The sequence below is a fragment of the Protopterus annectens genome, chromosome 10.part0, assembly GCF_019279795.1.
Source record: "Protopterus annectens isolate FY-2018-M chromosome 10.part0, PAN1.0, whole genome shotgun sequence".
Lineage (NCBI taxonomy): Eukaryota > Metazoa > Chordata > Ceratodontiformes > Protopteridae > Protopterus > Protopterus annectens.
The window spans coordinates 1,697,542,047-1,697,557,460 of record NC_056744.1 but is presented as its reverse complement, the minus strand read 5'-3'; the positions used below and the strand labels follow the sequence as shown (position 1 = coordinate 1,697,557,460).

General features: G+C 37.6%; 1 protein-coding gene across 1 annotated transcript in view; it reads right to left on the bottom strand.

Moving 5' to 3' along the window:
• Positions 1–1,887: 1,887 nt before the first annotated feature.
• The window catches only part of LOC122813917 (zinc finger protein 271-like), a 97,969-nt gene continuing 84,442 nt past the window's right edge, over positions 1,888–15,414 (bottom strand). The window contains exon 5 of the mRNA XM_044086462.1: positions 1,888–3,679. Within this exon, the coding sequence (XP_043942397.1) occupies positions 1,941–3,679 (1,739 nt within the window). The 3' untranslated portion in view covers positions 1,888–1,940. The remainder of the gene's footprint in view (positions 3,680–15,414) is intronic.

Below are 15,414 nucleotides of genomic sequence, written 5' to 3'. Positions count from 1 at the left end.
TCTCCTCATGTTTCAAAACTTTCACTATATTTGGATCTTGTGAGGTCAGTAGACATGTGTGGAGTCCCACGATTGCAGATCAATACATGTAATCAATTTCAAGGAGGTCCATCCCTCCTTCAGAATGGGGAATATATAAACTTGGTATACACTGATTTTTATAAATCATTTGGTGAGCATAAAGCATCCTTCTTGTTTTAATATCCAATCTATCCAACACTTTTTGGGCCCAGTCAATCAGTCCAAAACTATAAGTTAGGACAGGAAGAGCAAATTGATTTATAGCTTGGATTTTATTCCTAGGTGTCAATGCTGTTTCAGGATTAATTTTAGTCTTCTAAAGTACTCCTTACTAAGCTTGATTCACATTTGTTCATGTTTTATTGCTGATCATTCATCACTTCAAGTATTTATACACCCCCTCTTGCTCAAGTTATTTTATATCACATTCTTGTCCCAGACTGATGTTTTCCTGATGCTGCAATTTTCCTTTTTTAAAGGTTGCTTCTGTAGATTTATCAAGACCAAATGACATTCCAATATCATCTGAAAAATTTTTGACAACCTGCAGCTGTGCTTTAAGTTCCTCATCTGATGAGCTATACAATTTTAAATCATCGACAAAGAGAAGGTGAGAAGTCATTAGAATTTGTTGTTTTCTAGAAGCCAAATTATTGCCATGACCTAAGCTGTTAAGTAAACAGCTTAATGGATTAATGGCAAGGCAAAATAGCAATGGTGACAGGGAGTTACCCTGGAATATCCCCCTTTGGATTTTTATTCCTGGGATAATAATCTGTCCTTTATTATGGCTTAATTGCAAAGTGGTCTGTCACTGTTTCATGGTTACTGTAATGTAATCAATCAGTGTAGGATGTACCTTATATATTTTTAAGCAGTCTTTTATATTAAGAAAGATAGATGTGATAAAAGCAGTGCGCAGTATTAGAACAGACCAGGATCCTTTGTTCCATATGACTTTCTTTTATTGCCCTTTTGTTCTACTGCTATAATTGAGTTTTCTTCTAAATGACTATAAACTCTGTAGGTGTCAGTCCCCCTGTATAGTTTATATGTCGTTGGAAGACAAGTTATTGGTCTATAATTTTTAGGGTAGCTTGCAGGTTCACGCTCAAGTAAGAGCATTGTTTTTCCTGTTGTTAACCAGTGCGGTGCCTGTTCAGGATGTGCATATAAATAGTTCTTACTCACGGCTAGATCCTTGTGTAAAAAATTTAATACTTTAAGCCAAACGTTGGGCATTGCATCTGGACCTGGGGTTTTCCAATTAGAGGCTTTTCTCAACCTTGTTTCAATCTCTCTAGCTGTTTCATTTCATCCCATTTCATATCCTGTACCTCTAAACTTCTTATTCTTTCTTTTACTTCTTCTATCCATTTAGCATCTTTGTTATGTTCCACAGGATCTTCATAGACACTGCTCCAAAATGTATCTACACTTTTTTTTGGCTGTCTATCAATTCCTTTTACCTTATTTCCCAATTCTCTATATAACTTTTTTGGGTCATCAGTAAATTGCTTATTTTGTGCTTTTCCTTATATTTATCGTCATATCTTCTGAGTCTTTCCGCCTGTTTTGAAATGTTTAGTTTATCTCCAATAGTGTATATAGATCCTGGTCTGTTCTAATACTGCGCACTGCTTTTATCACATCTATCTTTCTTAATATTTTTATTGATCTGTTCCCTCTTCTATAATCTTCTAACAATGACACTTCTTGTCTTAGCTGCTTTATATTTTTCTCTATTCAATATTTCCATGATGGTATTGTCTTTCACCACCCTTTTCCCTCGCTACCCTACGTTCCTGTGGTAGAATTTTATCAGTTATTAATTTAGCAGCACAGTAATATATTGTTTGCTTCTGTTATATTGCATGGATCACTATGGACAGCCCTAATTACCGTGCTCATTTGTTTTATCAAGCTTCTGACTTTTGGGGTTTCTCCCCCTTCCCCATGTGAGTCCTTTCATGTTGCATTAGAGCACTCCTTTGTACAAAACCCTTATTGCATTCACAACATTTATACAGTCTCTCCCCACTGTGAACTGACAGATGAATTCTAAGGGCACTAGCTGTTGTGAAACCCTTGCTACATTCAGGACATTTATATGGTCTGTCCCTCATGTGAATCCTTTCATGTATTACAAGATCCCCCTTTTGTCTAAAACACTTATTGCATTCGGGGCATTTATATGGTTTCTCCCCACTGTGAACTGACAGATGAATTCTAAGGTGACTAGTTGCTGTGAAACCCTTGCTACATTCTGGACATTTATATGGTCTCTCCCTCATGTGGGTCCTTTCATGTATTACTAAATTCCCCCTTTGTCTGAAACACTTATTGCATTCAGGACATTTATATGGTTTCTCCCCACTGTGAACTGACAGATGATTTCTAAGATTACCCGCTGTTGTGAATCCCTTACTGCATTCAGCACATTTATATGGTTTCTTACCCTCACGACTCTCATGAGTCCTTTCATGTTGTACTAGAGCACTCCTTTGTACAAAACACTTATTGCATTCAGGACATTTATATGGTTTCTCTCCACTGTGAACTAACAGATGAATTCTAAGGTGACTAGGTGTTGTGAAACCCTTGCTACATTCAGGACATTTATATGGTCTCTCCCTCATGTGGGTCCTTTCATGTATTACTAAATTCCACCTTCGTCTGAAACACTTATTGCATTCAGGACATTTATATGGTTTCTCCACACTGTGAACTGACAGATGATTTCTAAGGTTACCAGCTGTTGAGAATCCCTTACTGCATTCAACACATTTATATGGTTTCTTACCCTCATGACTCTCATGAGTCCTTTCATGTTGTACTAGAGCACTCCTTTCTCTGAAACACTTACTGCATTCAGGACATTTATATGGTTTCTCCACACTGTGAACTGACAGATGAGTTCTAAGGTTACTAGCTTTTGTGAATCCCTTACTGCATTCAGCACATTTATATGGTTTGTCACCTTTATGACTCTTGTGTGTCCTTTCATGTTGTACTAGAGCACTCCTTTGTATGAAACACTTATTGCATTCACAGCATTTATATGGTCTCTCCCCACTGTGAACTAACAGATGAATTCTAAGGTGACTAGTTGTTGTGAAACCCTTGCTACATTCAGGACATTTATATGGTCTCTCCCTCATGTGGGTCCTTTCATGTATTACTAAATTCCACCTTCGTCTGAAACACTTATTGCATTCAGGACATTTATATGGTTTCTCCCCACTGTGAACTGACAGATGATTTCTAAGGTTACCAGCTGTTGAGAATCCCTTACTACATTCAGCACATTTATATGGTTTCTTACCCTCACTACTCTCATGAGTCTTTTCATGTTGTACTACAGCACTCCTTTGTTTGAAACACTTATTGCATTCAGGACATTTATATGGTTTCTTTTCTTTGTGAGCGCTCTGATGTACTAATGGACTTCGCTGTACTATAGAACTTTGATCACATTCAGAGTTCATGTTGCAGGTGTATCCTGTACAAAGCTGTGCTACAGGTATAACAGGATGCTTGTCGGAGCCCTTCAGAGTTTGAACAGAGTGCTGCAGGTTCTCTGTAGGATAATGTAATAGAGATACTCCAAGTGATGGCTGCTGACTCCTGCACATGCTCCATTCGCTGCTCCCATTGCCTACAAACAGATTAATTATTAGCACTGCATCACAATGATGAAATAAATGTTTCATTTTACTTGCAACAGCACACATGCAGTTTTTCCATTTTAAATATTATGAATTTATTTTCCATTTTTAAAGTTAACATTTTCTGCTGCTATTAATATGATTAAAAAAGAGAAAAAACAATTCAAACTCAATTTATGAGGTTAGTTTTCTATGAAGAGTTTTAAGAGGTATAAAAACAATACAGAACTAACAAAATAATTTGCAAAAATCAATAGTTTTGACTATATAACATACCAACCAATCATACCTACAGGCATACCTCTCCACTTTTCCTAATATTTATTAAAGTCATACTGTAGTTGTACTGTAACTTCGACTCCCATAACATTGTTTCATCTTTTCATGCAAACATATAGTATGGCATTTAAATGCAACATGCTGCACGTCCCTGGGAGGCTGAAAGTGGTCCTTCAAGATTAGCACTGGTTGACAAAGTTCAAAATATAAAAAAAATAGATAAACTGGCAAAATGTGTGACACGTGATCAAATAAGAATAGAAGTGCAAAGCTCATTGAAATGGAGTGCAACAATGTAACAACCGGTCACAATGAAGTGTGACAACGTCTTCTGATGTATGCAGATTACAGAGTATTACTTACTAATACAAGTTTACACTGCTAAATTTTTTTCAGCAACACATGAAACTGCCATGTCCTTGTTGCAAAAGGAATTTTGGGGGTAGAAATGAGTAATGTACCTCAAACGACGCACTTGAGAGGCATATCCAGAGGAAGTAGCACTGCATAACCACCTCAACATCACAGTGGATATTTGTGTGCGGTCACAGTTGTAGGTGAGAATACCCCAGGCCTTTTCTCATTTATCCATGGTTTTCAGTCTGGTTGTGACCTGGTCATATAAAGGGCAACCATTTTTCTTTATCTGGTTCACCCACCAGACTAATTCCCTATTCACAGAAAATGACACCAGCATTTATTTCTTTTAAGAGTTCCAACTACTGACCTCAAGAATTCCTTAAAAACCATTGTAATTCCCTCATGTGAAATCTGGCTAGAGGAGCCAGATGGATAGCTGAAGTCACATGACCTAGAGTCTCAAGAGTTTGTCTGGCACTCTACTTTAAGGCTGTCACATTTTTGAAGAAGAAAGTCTCCATTTTCTAGGTTGGGAGAAGGGCCCTGCAAGGATTCATGTCCTGTAGTGCCCACTGAAATAGTCTTCTGAACTGGACTCAGACTGGACTTTAGGTGATTGAGAGTGAAACATATGCTTTAAACTCTGCTTACATACATTTTGTATTATAGCCTGCATTGCAGCTTTTACTGGTACTTGTTTTAATGGTTGCTATCACCTTGAAGATAAAAATCAAGAGATTAAGGAATATATTAAAACTAGTGTAGAAAAGTATCACATTACAAATCAGACAACTATGTTCCTTTACAATGCTTTTCCACTACTGATGGGAATAAAAGGGACATGAAATCAGGGCTACATACCTGCAAGTAAGGGGTTAATGTGGCTTTCTAAAATGTTTTTTTTTAACAAGATAGTCCCCATGTTTGTACACCGGTTTCAGAGAGCATAACTGCATGTAGCTACTTAAAAAGGAAAACTCTGTGAGAAAATTCAGTTTACCCTGCACCTCCTGATTATGTGAAAAAAATGGGACAATGTTTTTTTTTCTGCATATAAGAAAACCTTGAAGTATGGAAGAACATACAAGAAAAAGGGATCACGTAACTTGCAGTAAAAGGCTAAAAGAACACTGAACTTTTCACCCCTGGGGGACATATACTTAATTCCTACTGATGAATACTTAGGGTCTTTTTTCTCTTATACCATCCATGGTTAAATAATAATAATAATGTGCCATCTTGCTGATACTGCAAATAAGTGTTTTGGTGCTTTGTCCATTCTTACATATACAGACAGCTAGGTATGCACACGGATATTGAGGAACCATCCGATGCCCAGCATAATAAAATGGAAATCAACTATCAGCTACAGCAACACATCCATTTCAGTGTGAGAGCAAGTTGGGGATTATCAAGGTGAGCTGAACTAGAGAAGCACACCCACATACAATCATTTTTTTCTTATTTGTTAAAGTTCAGTTTTGGCTAATTGTTGGAAATGAAAATGCATTAAATAAAAATGTGAAGTACAATACAGGTATATACATCTATGGTGCATCATCCAGAAAAAAAAAAACAATAATACACACACCTATTCTGAAAACAAAAAAAAATAAACATACACTTAAAAAAATTAAAGAATGAAAAAAATAACACAAAGCTTTATATAATAGAGATACAGGACTTCATGTAAACATGAAGTTTAGATTTGTAGGGATACACTACGTAAGACAGCGAGTAGAAAATAATATTAATTGTACGAGTAAGTAAGAAAGAGAAGAAAAAGTACGGCAAAGCAACAACCTTTTCATTCTCCACCCTCCCCAGTGGACTCCTCCAGTGCTCTGTCTGCTGTTCAATTCCAGACCATTTCAACTGCAGTCAGTGATTTATCACATCTACATCTCAGAACTAACACATAAACTCATAGTTTGGAAATGCCTAAAATTTTACTGTCATGGGACAGTAAGTGCTATGACATAATCAGTTTTTCTTATAGATAAAATACATTTGGAAATTATAATACTGACCCATTTCATAATTCACATATTAGAAATGGAGGGGGGGGTCCATACATAAAGCAGTTGGATTTATATCTTGCATAATGACAATAAATTGTAATTTGTGTTTGAAAAACAACATGTCTAGCAGGAAAAAGAATCAGTGCCAGACAGACTTATATCAGTTAATGCAAGAAAGACCTCATTTATTTTAGTTACCTAGCTGCTTGCTTTCAAATTGAGTAAATTAACTTAGGCCTCAGACCCTTTGAAGCCATGACCACACCAATCATAAGCTAAAATACACATTATTGACATACGAAATATTGAATAGCAACACAAAAAACTGGAGGCATGGAAAAGAATCACCAACAGATGTAACACAGTAGACATGCATAAGAAAGGAAAAGTAACAATATGTCTAGTATGGAGTCCACGTAATTTCGAAATACTGAAATCCTGAATATCAGTTTTTCGAAATCACAAAGCCAAAAACCCAAGCGCAACTAACAAATCCGAAAACACACAAACGCGAAATTCAAAATCCCGAAACTACGCTACTCATACAGTACACACAAACACAAAACTCCCCCCCACAATCAAACAAATGCATCTAAACTACATATAAGCAGGGGGGGCAAGCCCCCCTGCACACCCCACACCACCCCTACTACTTATATATTCTAACTCCGTGACTGCACAAACAGAAACACAAACAAAACTCACATACACACATCACAGTCACAACACACACTTACACACACTAAAGCCCCTAACCAACATACTTACACACACAAACTTACCTAAATTAAACCCAAACATCCACACACCGCACCAGTGAAAGCAGAAATTCAACATCTCCGTGCTTCGGGATTTTGAATTTCGCACTTCTGCCAGTTTTGGAACTTTGAGTATTCAGCTTTGTGATTTCAAAATACTAAAATTCGGGATTTCAGTATTTTGAAATTACAACGTGGACCCCTAGTATGATAATATTGCAGTAATTTAGCGTCAGTTGCTATCAATTTAGAATTGTCATGAAATAAACTTTACCTCTAAAAGAATGACATTTATTTTTGGACAGATAAGCTACTTCAGCTAATGGAGCAACTTTCATGAAGGCCATCTTAACCAACTTCTGCTAAACAATGAAAAAAAGAGCAGCTAAGTTTTAGCAGTTAATATAAATTGATGAAATATGTGTACCAATTGTTTTAACACTTATATAATTTAATAATTTTATTACTTTATTAAAATAATGAGAAAGCCTTAAAAGTTTAAATGTATAAAACAGTGAAAATGTTTTTAATAGTATGGTAAAATAATTTTTATGTCATACGACTGTGATACCTATTTAAATACAGGATTGAGCAGTGATCATTAGCTCTGAATAATTTCCAGGCTTGACAACATGGTGGATGAAAGTGTTTTATTGTTTTTAATAAATAAGTTATTGAATTACAATACTGAACAGTGTAGTGTATATTTCTCACAAAATTTGGAGTGACGTCTGCACCCCTGGATTTTTTAACTCACCAAGAAATGTTTCTGGTACTCTTTTCATAGTGTCTTACAATAAAAGATGCGTCTAGCAAGAGAGTCTGATTTTGTAAGCTCTGTTAGAGAGCTGAATGAGCATTAGAAACGTGCAACAGGTCTAACAGTTTCTTCAGCTTTAGAGTCATGGTTATATAGCTGTGCAAGAAAGTTTGCATCTTTGGTTACCTACAACTAGTATTTTCTTATTTCGTTATTTATCCTTTGTTGACTAGGTTAGTCTCATTATGCTAGTGGCCTCTTTTCAGGGGAGACCTAAGGTGGTATTTATACCATTATGGACAATTTGGTCAGAACATCGGAGAACTTCCTGTAAAATGTTTGGTACTTCCTGGGAGCTATAGGCTGGAGGGTAGTCACATTACAACGCAAGAAAGAAGGGAATCTACTGAACAGATTTCTGCTTGAGATGCGGTTGAAAATACTGAACTTAAAGGAGGAGGATTATTGAATAAGAAATTGCTCAAGTTGTTGGATGAAAATGAATCTGCTACTTGCAAAGCTGCATATTGGAGTCAAACATTTGATCAGTATGCTGCAGGAGGATTTGGCTCAGTTTACACCTCAGTGCTTCCATCTGCAGGTTCAGAGCTTGCTGCTTCTGAGAATGGTATTTTTTTCTAAAAACATATGCACATACCATTAAATCCACTTCTGATACAGACTCTTCTGTTTCATAACATGCAAGGAAACTGCATGTGGTATGAATATCTTCTAAAAAACAATGAATTACTTAACAGATATGTGACTTGGGAAAACACTTTATTTTCTTGAATTTACTACTAAAGAAATTCAGGCCTTGTCACATGCTGGTAAAGATGCATTTTGCTATGTAGTTTTTGAAACATTTGCTGAAAATGTTTTGCCTAAATAGATCTTAAAGAAACTTTGCACTCCTTCTGCACCACATGACATTGTAGGTTTAAATATACAGCCAAAAGAGGTATTATCTTGCAATTTAAAACAGTTTTGTTGTTTGTAGTGATTGACTGTAGATACAGCGGTGGTTATTATTCTGCTCATAGGGTATTTTTTTTGTTTATCTATTTTTTTTTATCTATTTGTTAACTAGGATCGTCTAATTAAGAGGTCGTCTTGGCGCTTGCACACTTATTTCCTGCATTTACTGTGTGTTGCCAATTTATGCTTTCATAACTTTGAAACTGGGATATTGTATGTCCGGAGCTCTGCTGGTACCTTCCTAAAAAGAGAACAGTTAATACCCACCCTTCTGAAAAGTAAAAAGCCTACTAACTGAAACAATAAAACCTACTAATTGAACCAAATGTAACTCAAATGTAAAGAAGCCTATTATTGAACCTTGACTGTTCAGGCTTTCTGTGGGAATTGATTAAGTCAAATATTGGGCTAAACAGAATACTACTAGCCCCATTTGTAAAGTGAGCAAGCGTTTTGGGCTTAGAGCAGACGGCAAAGCTGTTAGCGGGAGACAAGTTCTAGTGGCCGTTACTTGCACCTTGTCTTGTTGAATATCTGCCCAAATCATGTTAATTACTTTTAACATGACCTCTTAGATTTTATGCAATTTTGTGAAGGTTGTATTTCACTATTTGTCTTTTTTTTACCTCACCGTTCCATTATACTGAATAATTTTTTGTTACCTGCTTTGTTTTTCCACTAATGCTCATAGCAGTGGGAATTAAACCTCTCATTGTTCTCATGTCCCTGCATAGAACTGCATGCTATTAGTTGTCACCACAACTCTCTAATTATACTTGTGTTTTTTTTTGGGACAGAGTTGTATTTCAAGTACTATCTCAGAATGTTATATGTTAGTAGTCTTACAAGGTGTATGCAGTTAAGGTGCTCTTTATCACTGTAATAATCTGTGCCTACAAACCTGACATTATTGCTGCCTAATCACTTAATTGTACTTTTTTCTCTCTAACCTTCCTAGTTTATCTACCTTCTCTCCTACACTAAGAATTGGGAACCTGTCTGCCTGGTCTTTAAGGACCCCTTCCATTATATTTTCAGTCACTCCTGCGTCAACCCAAAGAAACGTGCTGCCCTAGCGCATTTTTCCAGAGTCCAAAGAGAATAAGAAAGTACGTTCTTCCCTAGACCTAACTGATAAGCTGAACCTTTTTGTAATTATCTAGTGTTGTATATATTTCCTAGTGACCGAGCCAGGAATCCAGCAGCCATACCACTTCCAACCCCTTAAATACTGACCTTCTCCTCACTGACTACTATCTAAGCCATCTCTATCTGCTATCTCTGCTACAGCTACCTATTGCTGTACCCTACTCACTGCCCAGTAGGTGGCACTCTAACCTAAGGCTTGTGCTGTATCCTTACCCCACTTTTCCCATACTTCATCTCTGACTAATTTCCAATCTTCCTGTTGTACTACACTATTCTTCAGGGCTTTCCTTCCCCCCTCTATCCAGCTATACTTCTATAATTTTTTTTCACTCTATCCCTCAACTGCCAAATTGTTGTGTTATCACACCCTACTCACCTGTAAATACCAAGAGTGCCTCAGGAAATCTGCTATACACTGATTGTCTCTGCAGAATCTTCCTTCTTCTGCTCTACCTGCGGGCTCACTCCGCTCCCCTACCCTACCCCCAAATCCCATCCACCCCAGTGCACTTACACTTATACTCACCTAACCACTCCTACTTCCTCTCTACCTATTACACCCCTCCCCTTTCCCTAACCAATCCAACTTCCTCTCTACCTATTACACTCCTCCCCTTTCACCACCATCTTCTACCCCCTCCCCCTATAATCCATCTCAACACACCTCCCTTCATATTTAACAGCACAATATCTAGTTCTAACCCTTCTCCCTACACTACATATTCTACCTTATCAAAGCCTCAACATGCTTACAAAACTTACAATTTTCTCAATCCAACTACTACTACTTCTGAACCTTACTTATATCCACTACCTTACCCAGCAAAACTCCACAAATCACACACAATTACTACACACAACCAGCTCACTCCCTTCAACTCACTTACACTCATTTGTATCAATTTCCCCTGGACTGTATCCCATTAACACCCATCTATTTTTTCACTACAAACTAAGCTCTACCTATAAACTCTCTAACCCCTCTCTAACCTCCAATATCCACACAAACCTAACAGTATACAACATACAAACAAGGCAATCCAAACACCTCATCAGCTTAATCCAACATCTAACATCCATACTTCTATCTGGAGATATACACCCTAACCCAGGCCCAAACACCACTTCCCCTACATCTAAATCCATCCTATTAGCTTCTCTTAATGCCCAAAGCATAGCTAACAAAATCCCCAATCTCCATGCCTGGCTTCTCCACAACAAACCTGACATCTTAGCTATTTCTGAAACCTGGTTAAAACCTCATAAAATATACTGAAATAGCACCACCAAACTACTCTATCATTAGAAAAGACAGGACCTGCAAAAAGGGTGGTGGGGTAGTCCTGCTCTACTCATCCACCCTATCCATTACTCCCTATAACAAACCCATTCCTCACTTCTCCAATGCAGAATTAGTACTAGCTCTTTTTCAATTAAATAAACACAAACACATTTGCATAGCCTCACTTTACATCCCCCCTGGAGACAATACCTCAGTACTTGAGGATATCCTATCCTGGCTTTCTATCAATATCAGTAATGAAACTATTATCATGTGAGACACAAATATTAATTGGTCTTCCATTCAGTCCCCTACACACCCCCTAAACATCAACCTATATAAGTACTCTCAGCTCATCAACCTCACTACCAGGCCCTCTAAAGACTTCTCCAATGGCAGTATCCTAGACTGGATCTTAGTCTCTCACCCCCACTACTACACTGATAGTGGAACTCTTCCTGATTCCCTCAGTGACCACCTTCCCATTTTCACCAGACGTCTTCCATCTCCATTACAAGTAACTCATAATTACATCAGCACTTGCTACCTAAAAAACTTCAACCCAGTAACCTTCTCAGACTCCCTAAAATCAATCAATTGGAACCCCCTAAAAACCCTACCCTTGGATAATGCTGTTGCATACTTCAATACAACTTTCCTAAAACAGCTGGATAGTTTTGCCCCCATAAAAACCAAAAGAATAAGAAACAACACCGCCCCCTGGCTAACAAAAAACACACTAACTGCCATGCGACTTAGAGACAAAACCTGGCCAGGTTACCAAAGAAACAAAACTCCCATCACCCTTAATTAATTCAAAACACTTCGCAATACCGTTAAAAAGCTTATCACAGCAGATCGACAGAATTACTTCTCCTTACTCCAAAACAACCATAAAACTAATCCTCAAAAATTCTGGAAAGGCATCACTACCCTCCTAAAACCTGGCTAAGCAGAAAACCCAAGCCCAGACCCAAATGCACTAGATATAGTCCTAGCTACCCAATTCAACTCTTTTTTCATAGACTCTATTTCCAAACTAACCTCATCCTTCTCTAATAACAGCTCATCCCCTACTTCTGCATTCCCCCTTTTGTCACCCCCTTCATCTCCAGTCTCTCAACTCCCACCTTTCTCCCTAAAACCCATTCCTACTTCAACCATAAGAAAACTTCTGCAAAAGCTAAAACCATGCACCAATGCCCCAGATAACGTTCCCTCATCCTTCCTCAGCATAGCTGTTGAAGCCATTGCCTTCCCCATCAGCATCCTAATCAATCGCTCTATCCAAGAAGGGATTGTACCCAAACTCTGGAAAAGGGCTTTCATCATTCCCCTGCACAAAGGAGGCAATAATAACAATATTACTAACTTTCGTCCCATCGCCATCCTCTCTCCTATATCAAAACTTCTAGAGAAATGTATCCATCTTCAACTCCTTCCCTATCTCTTAGATAATAACTTTACTAACTTCCACACAACACAGATTCAGACCCAACCACAGCACCATGACTGCCCTCCTTTCCTTCCTGGAAACTGTAAATAAAGCCAGAGATTCTGGCTCTACTGTATCTACCCTCTTTCTTGACCTCTCTAAGGCCTTTGATACTCTCTCTCATAACCTTCTCCTAACTAAACTATCTAACCTAAACCTATCCTCTTCTTCTCTCAATTGGTTCATCAGCTATCTCTCCAACAGGCAACAAGCTGTTAAGTGGAAAAAAGCCATCTCTTCTTTCTCAACACACCCACTGGTGTCCCCCAAGGTTCCATTTTGGGTCCTCTCCTCTTCAATATATTCATAAATTATTCCTTCCACCCAATTCCCCATGCTAAACTTATCCAATATGCAGATGGTTCTGCAATTATCTGTGCAGTCACATCCATCCCCACTCTCTTAAAACTGACTCAAGACGCCTTCTCTACCACAGAACAGTGGATGAAGGACAATCATCTAGCACTCAATGCATCAAAAACCAAACTTATGGTATTTACCCAGTCAAAAACCAACACCATTGATAGAAAACTATTCTCCATCACTAACCAGAATAACACACCACTTGAACTGGTATCTGAAACCAAACTACTAGGAGTCCAGATTGATGACCAGCTTAAATTCAATAGCCACCTACAACTAAACATAAAAAAAAAAAAACATCAAAAACTTGGCATGCTCTACCGACACAATTGATTCCTCACTACATCTACTAAGCTGACTCTCGCTACTACATTTCTCATCCCTTCCCTCCTTTATGGTGCCCCTCTCCTAACAAACCTACAATCATCTCTCTAAACAAAACTGTCCTCTTGTTATAATAAAATTGTCAAATTTGCCACTAGCCCCAAATCATCTACCCATCACTGTGCATCCCTCCACAAACTTAACTGGCTAGAGCTTCCCAACTATCTCTCCTATACTCAGCTCACTTTTGCTCACAAACTAATTTTTCAACCCTCCCTCTGTCCCTCACTCATCTCTACCTTTAAAATGCACCTGCCACAAAGACTCCTACGATCTAATAACCAAAACATAATAGAACTGTACAAACCCCTTCACTCTCCAGGACAAAACCTCCTGTCCTTTGCCCTAGCATGCCTATGGAACTCCCTTCCTCCCTCCATCCATATCACCATCAACCTCCCTGATTTTAAAAAATCACTGCACTCACATCTAACATCCTCTTGGGAATGCTCTTGCTCCCACCCCTCATAGCCTATTCTCCACTTCCTACAGGCTACTTTATCATATATTACCAGACACCAAATAACTGGCAAACTGTAATGACATCTTATAATTCTCTTATCACACTATTCCACTCAAGAAACTATATATTTACCGCAGCAATGATTTGTTTTTCTACAAAATTATAACTTTTTAACCTAAAAATTTTTTTATTGCACCTGCTTAAATCTTAGTTTTCTACAAAATGAAACCTAAAAATTGCATTGTAAATGCATAATCTTTGTTTTGTCTTGAACCCACAAATGACTGAAATTGTAAACTGCTGTAATCTTTTTTACTACTGTTTGAAGCTCTGTTGTTAACCTACAAATTATTGAAATTGTAAACTGCTGTAATCTTTTTGTTACCACTGTTTTAAAGCTTTGTCTTTAACCTACAAATGATTGAAATTGTAAATTGCTGTAATCTTTTTTGTAACCTTTGTTTTGGAGCTTTTCTCCCCAGGACTCCATTGCAAACAGGTTCTTATTGGCCCAATGGACTATCCTGGTAAACCAACTGCAAATAAATAAATAAATAATAAATAAAAACTGTTGATGAAGGGCTAGCTCAGACACGGTCTCAATTTTATACATTATGCCATTCTGTGAGCGGTCTCAAATTCAGTCTCAGTTTTATACATTATGCCATTCTGTTTTGGGAATAAAAAAACATATGATGCCTGGAAAATATGGACAGGTGCTCAGGAATCCTAGGTAATGCTGACAATGGTTTCATCCCAGTTTTGGGACACATTCCTAGTATGCCTACTATCTCTGGTTACAGGGCCTTTGTACATTACAAGGGCAACCAAAGACTTGTTTTCATTGTGGCTCATATGAACATGTAATACAAACATGTCCTAAGAGAAAATGTGCTCAGTGCAGGGAGTTTGATTATAATATTCATAACTGTGAAACATTCTATAAAAATGCAGGAAACAGAGCACTTTTGGTTTGATTACCATCAAATTAAATTGTCACAACAGCAACAGCCTTGACCTGTTAGTGCTATAGCTCCATTATGTATTGCAAACATATAGAAGGTTAAGGCTGATGTGCATAATGTTCTGACTGAAGAGAGGGACATAGGTGAACAAATCTCACATATTACTAATGTTACAGATGATGGTGATAAAAGTGGTCACGCAGACTTAATTTCTATTTAGAAATGAGCTTTACTGACAAACACCATTCATGCTTCTAATACTATTTATAAAAGGGTTAAGAAAAGAAAATTAAAGGGTAACAGTTTGCAAAAAAGCAGATGTGATAACCTAACTAAATGTTTCTGTAATGTTAACAGTATTATTAATGAAAAAAGGTGTTTAGTTACACAGGAAAGTTGCAAGACTATTCATTCAGATATTTGCTGTCTTTTGAATGTTTGTCATTTGACTGCTAGCTAACATCACCA